The following is a 6,589-nucleotide window of genomic DNA, read 5'->3' as shown; positions in this document are numbered from 1 at the left end:
ACATATTTTTGTTGCTATATAACTATATAACTGTTATCCTCTATCTTGCAGCAACCAAGATTACGACCTGCAAGTCAAAATAGCAGCCATTGACCACAACGCTCATAGTGCCAGAGGCTCGAGACTAGTCAGGGAAGTTGATGTAAGTTTGCATAAAAATACTAACAACTCGGCGAGTAACAACAGCAAATGTTGTTTTTATTGCAAATAACATTTATGATGCATGCATTAAAATTTTGTACATTGATTGTTTTCATTTTTACAAATTTTATGAATTACAGTGTAACAGTACAACTTTCATTAACATTCATTTTACTTAACAGTAACAATAATGTTAAAGAAACAACAAGTATAAATGACATGTCTTTGTAACATTTAAAATAAATAGAAAGTTAATGCTTTGCTGATGAGTAGGTTACAAATTGTTTTTTGCATCTTTCACACTCATTGGTCTAAAGCGACCAAGCAGTGGACGCTGCAATATGTAAAGGTTCCGAAGAAGTACACTTACATACCTCTCCTATTGAGAATGGTACTTACAAAATGCCAAGAACACACCGCACATCGCAGAAGCTGCATTCCCGATGGCAACAGGTTCTACAACTACAATGAAGAACATTGCATCAGCACCGAAGCCGACACAGGAGGAGCTCTACAGGTCATGGGTTCACGCGCTATGGGAAACCGAAAGAATAAATCGCTGCAGAAGTGGAGTCCAGTGTAACGAATCAACTACCAAGCTTTCCAGCCAGAGCAGACACTGACCATGACACAGAGGATTCCACTGATGACAGTGATTAACATGGTAAGTAACGGAAATCTTATGCACACTTTGTATTTTAATTGCATTGTGTATTTGGTCTTAGAATATCTAGTAGTAAGTATAACATGTATATTTACAAAATCTTTCACTTGATACCTCAACAAAAAAAAAGAGTTTTCATGGCGTTTCTAATTTTGATAAAAACTATATATGTAATGCATATAATAATAATATATAATCATACCAGTATGCAAGTGATTTTAGCATTACATAAAAGGCAATGTATTAAACGGAAAATATATCTCAAGGGAAAGGGAAAAGCTTGAGAACTAATTATTTCAAAATGAAAAATAATCGGCTATGTTTAGCAGATACTGCAAACGGTAAAAAAAGTTCATTAAATGACGCTAAACATTGCTGTTTGCTGCAATGTTTATATAAATATGCTGTGCTATTATTTACTTTGAAATAAGTATAATTAATTTCCATTTGTACATTCATTGCAGGAAAAGTGTGCGTCCATAAGCGAACATGATGAGATGTCCATTTTAATGCAACTCTACCTCTGACAGATATGACCAGTAATTTTATCTAGATAATTAAATTATTCATCCAATTTCTCAAACATTCAACAGAGCAATATTGGCTGTAGCTTTATGCTAGAGGGAAGACCTTCTACGCCTTAGCATCTATTACTGTTACATAAGTTGTGTTTCTAATCGAAAGTATGTTGCCGAATAGTGGAAATTGTTCCTACACGGAATCCAGTATATTCCATCCCAGTCACATTCTCCAGTACACAAACTGGCGATACCCTGCATGTCGTATTGCATCATTAGCTCTAACTTCTGGTAGGCACAGAAGATCTTCTCTATAGCACAAAGCTACACTTAATATTGATCTGTGTGAATAGGCCTCCTTTAGTGATGAAAAATAGTTACATATATCAAATTAACTATGCTTTGTACAACTACTAAGAAATATACAGGTTGAATGGTTTTCGGGTGTATGAGAAAAACGCATTTTTTGATGAACACAATGTTAAGAATTTGCGGGAACGCAAAAGCGCCACCTACTTTGGCGCGTGACGTAGTGTGACGTCAGACCAGGCACTCTCGCTTGTTTACCTGTTGCCAAGCGTGTACAATGGAGCCTGTACAATGTACAATGTGAACACCGATTCAGAGTCGTCTCTAGTACTAATAGTCAGTTTCGTACGAATAGCGGATGAGGCAGTACATGCAGCATTAGATAAAGGATGAAATGAAGTAGTCATAGACAATGAAGTTGAACATGGTTGAAAGATAGTTTTGTGTATATTCAGCTGCGTACAGTGTTTTGAAGCCGTTGGCCACACGATAGCCTAGGCCCGAACGCGAGGCTGTGCGAGGATTGTGGCTATAGCGAACAGAGGGAATGGATATCCTAACGCCTACCAATACCGTTTCTTGGAGCTATCGAATTAACCCAAACGGGCAGGGCGCCATGCGTTTAATGGCAACCGCGCCAATTAAGGCAACGTGCGAATGCCTTGTTCAACGTTTCGTTGCCGGAGATGTTCAAGGCGAACGGCTCGAACCGAGCAGAAGGAAGACTGCTGAAGTGGACAGTGTCAGCGTGAATGGTGAGTTTGAGAGAGCTCAGTTTGTTCAATTGGTAGGTCTACTAGGTGTAGCATAATGAGATGTTTTTGGGCTTTCGTAGCAAGCTAATAGCCCGAGACGCAAGTTTTTCGGCAACAAGAGTTATGCAACTGTCAGATTTCACATTCTACAGTAGCTGACAATCCTTTCTAAAGAGAGTACGCCCTCAGTACTACAGTAAGGGCCTGACTAAAGAAAAAGCAAGACGCTGGACAATAGTCCATATAGTAATGTTTTCGCGGTAGTGAATAATAATTACAGGCATAGTAAACAATGTTATTTCACGTGTAATGTGCATTTAGTCTACTTGTATGCGTAATGAGACTCAAGTGTATATCACAAGTACGAAGTTATAATAATCATATATGCATGTAGTGTTTAAACGCTGGAGGTCAGGTCTGTCAACGTAAAACTCACCGGGACGGCTCCACGACACATAACAAATAGAAAGTAGATACCAAAAACGTATGGCGTATGACACTCGTGAGCAGATTTGGCAGGAGCTGACAGTAAAGCAGCGATATGAATACTGGTTCGGACAGTTTGGAACCGATTGTTATTGGAGCATGTGTGAGTATTAATGGTGGTTAATCCGGGGTAGTAAAGTCTACAGATAGGCATATATGTATATATAGTGAATCATGCTCATGGATAATTAATTGTGGCAAGTTGGATGTTTTATGCCCCCAGACTTATAAGTTACAGCCCGCAACTGATCCAGCCTTTGTGCTCATGCAGGCTGAAGTGCAGGCTATTTGGTGTGCGTGCACAATACAGTCGGGAAAGAACGAGAAGCCTGGTCTCCATGAGACGTCCACAGCCGTTTTCCGACCGCCGGGTGGCGCGTTTGGCAGAAGTACTTTGATTTGTCAACATCTCATGAGAGCCAACATAAAGACGCTGTTTTTAAAGTAATCGGACAGAGGGCAACTAAAAAAACCATACATGCTTTGTTTATATTACGCTTATGATACTACGCCATGCAAATAATCTGCTCAGAAAATTAAGAGGCTGGCACAGTTGTACTGAGATATCACTGAAGGAGGGCCTTTAAGGCATACTCTGCGCACGTTGTGCAGTGAAATTTCAGGTCGCATTTTTCGCTGTTTACATAGACTGGTTTGATGGCTAACACTATGTGCCACTTGTGTAGCAGTGTTCATATATCTTCCATGATAGACGTGTACTGTGAAACCGTCAGAGCGTTTTTGCTTGCCCGCGGTTGGTACCCATGTGTGATGTAAAGGCGCATTGCCAGGCGTGCTGACGCTCCATGTATGACGTCAGAGCGTCACATATATGAGATAGACTCATGAGACGAGACGGCCAGGCATTTGCCGGACGATATCATCCTGCTGAGGCTCGAGGTATCGCAATCCAAAACATCAAGAGATAAGCCTCATAGTCAGATAATAGGCGAATATCCCTATCCTGCTGCCTCGCGAACGAACATCAACACCTCGTCTATAAGCTGTACTAGCTACTGAGTCCAGATAAGTATAAGTATGCCCACAAGAAGCCAAAATAAGTTTCTCCAACACCTCTGCAACGCACTTACGATAAGGCGCGCGTTTTGTTGACAGTGACGTCAGGGATATACGAGCCCTTTGAATGAATTTGCGTTGGTTCACCTCCGTATTAAATTTCTCAGAGATTTCTCTAGGTGCATGGAACATTTTACAAATTTAGTGGGTTGTCAGTTAGTCATGATATGTCGCAGTAAGTAACCTAACAATAGATATATTAACACATACGTTCACCCATTTTTGCAGCACAGGACGGTCACTGCATCGTGTGGAAAAATATACATAAAAAGAACAAACGCTTAATTTCTCGCGTTTCTGATTTACGCTGAGCATAGTATCCGATGTATAAAATGGATATTCTCTGTGGATTCAGCACTCCGGATTCATTTAGATTTTACACTCCGTTTAATGGTAACCATAGTTGTGGTGAATAGGAAGTGGCGTCAGGCGATGTGTTATTTAAATTAAGTGCCGTACTTTATTAGTTATGCCTCTTTATTCGCTAAAATTTTCTATTTTAACACACAACTTGATTTTTAAGCAGTTTTGTCCAGTTTTCTCGGTAAATATGGAAATTAAAGAAAAATCCTGACGCGCTATTTTGGTCCATATTGTGCTTAACATGTGGCAAAAATTTTGTATCCTCACTCTTTCTGGTAGTTGAGAAATATCCAAAATACCATTTTTACATAAAAATTCAAAATTTGTGTGGTAACATAATTAGGTGCTGGAAATTTCATAATTTTTTTTGTCTTGAGCATAGAGATATATCTCCTCTATAAATAAAACAAGTGATTGATTCGATTCATTCGCCAATCAACGTTTAATCTTCACTAGAGCAATACCCGTGCACAACGTGGAGAGCTAGTATCCTTAAGCAGATTGTTTGGAAATCCTCAAGCTGGGTAACACATAACCGTGGTGTCTTCTTGCAGCATAGCTGCTCCAACGGTGTGGGCATGTCCACACAGTGCTTACACGCACAAAAGGCATGGGGTTGAGGTTGATGATGAGCTGAAGGGTCAGCTCCGGATCCTGCTACTGCTGTTGTTGCCTTGATTTTTCTTAGGTCGTAGTCGGCTATTGTAAGAAGAGATTTTTCCAGCTGTGGCCTTGTCAATTGCTTGACATACTCCTGAAATTTTTCAATTAGAAAAACTGTACAGTTTATTTGACTTTTATTTACTTCTTTTGTTTTCACAAATTTACCAGAACTTACAGTAATTCGCAGTGATATTTTAAAGGATTTAGAATAGTAACTATAATTTAACTCTAGCGGGCAATGTGTGTCTGTGTTGAATCTACAACGTTTTTAGGCTATATTTGGGTTTTTTTCTTCAATGTTTTCCATTGTTTGTTTTCATAACGACATTTAAATATCACCAGATAACAACTTGGTTTGCAACTTGCATAAATAGTTTGCACTTGAAAAATTAAAAACTAACCTCTGCTGAAGTGCAACTTGTTGACAACTGCTGTGGAGCTCCAGTGTAGGACACACTGGCCTCAGTTTCCTCAAACCTCAAACTCCTGTGAGCCTATAATTAGTAACATGAGTTTTGTTGTAAACACAGGTGTAACTGCATGTTTTTTACACAAACTTGGTTTTTTGTGCATAATAAAATATATTTCTAATGAAATTCCCAACTATTTATTTCTGTTTTTTAATTGCACAAAACCTAGTGTTAAGCTGTGGACACACTACACGATTTTCCAGGCGATAGAGTTGCCCGACTCAGTGGACACACTAGGCGATTTTCAGCGCGATTTATCGGCGATTCATCTCGCGCCACCTAGATTGATCACTAGATTCAGGGTTCTCCCTACGTTGCGCAAACCGGGCGCGCCTGCCCCGTTTAGAGAAACTCCGCCCCGTTTAAATTACCTCTGCCCCGATTAAATTCTACCACAATAAAAGTTTGACAGCGCGGGAACCGATCGTCAAGAATTCCCATTCGACCAGGACCACCGACGCGTGTATTTTTACCGTACGGTAAAAAAACACGCCCCCGGACCCCCCTAGCTTCCCTTCCCTTTCCCCCTCCCCTCCCCCTCCCCCCTGTTTCAATTTCATCCTAGGGAGAACCCTGAGATTGATAGTCACATGATTGAAAATGGCACCATTTGATTGGCTGATAAATCGTACATTCGGGCGCGCGAAGAAGAGCATTGTATAGTATCGCATTGTTCAGGCGCGCATTGTATATAGTCGTGCGACTCAAATAATCACCCGATTTCATCAAACATGTTTGATTCGGGCGACTCAGTTGCCCGACTCAATCGCCTGAAAAATCGCCTAGTGTCCACAGCTTTATGTTACTCACCCGAGGTTTCTTTTCCCTAATGTGATGCTTCTTAAATTTTCTCTTCTGTGAAAAGCAATATCACATGTTTACTAATACTACAAACTGAATGTATAAGTTGACAGCATGTTTGTTACTAGAATCAGTTGATGTGTGCTTCGCAATGCAATTGACTCCATGTTATAATATAAGAGACAGTTTTGATTTTTAATGAATGATTTCTAGTTATTATTACATCACCATCGATTAGAGTCTAACAGTCTGTTAATTAGGAAATATAATTGGCCGGGGCTACGCGACCGGTTCTGGACATTCATCTCACACAGTGTGCAGATCTTGCGATACGTACACGCA

General features: G+C 40.1%; 1 protein-coding gene across 1 annotated transcript; it reads right to left on the bottom strand.

Moving 5' to 3' along the window:
• Positions 1 to 715: 715 nt before the first annotated feature.
• Positions 716 to 6,301, bottom strand: LOC106819239 (P2X purinoceptor 7-like; the record flags this gene model as incomplete). Its single annotated transcript, XM_014823885.1, has 4 exons — positions 716 to 1,668; positions 4,806 to 5,067; positions 5,378 to 5,470; positions 6,257 to 6,301. Coding segments are annotated over 4 exons (522 nt in total), but the record flags the coding sequence as incomplete, so codon positions are not given.
• Between the last annotated feature and the right edge of the window lie 288 nt (positions 6,302 to 6,589).

The sequence above is a fragment of the Priapulus caudatus genome, unplaced genomic scaffold, assembly GCF_000485595.1.
Source record: "Priapulus caudatus unplaced genomic scaffold, Priapulus_caudatus-5.0.1 Scaffold3017, whole genome shotgun sequence".
In the NCBI taxonomy this organism is placed as follows: domain Eukaryota; kingdom Metazoa; phylum Priapulida; class Priapulimorpha; order Priapulimorphida; family Priapulidae; genus Priapulus; species Priapulus caudatus.
The sequence above is the reverse complement of the archived record's forward strand: the minus strand, read 5'-3'. Positions and strand labels throughout refer to the sequence as shown.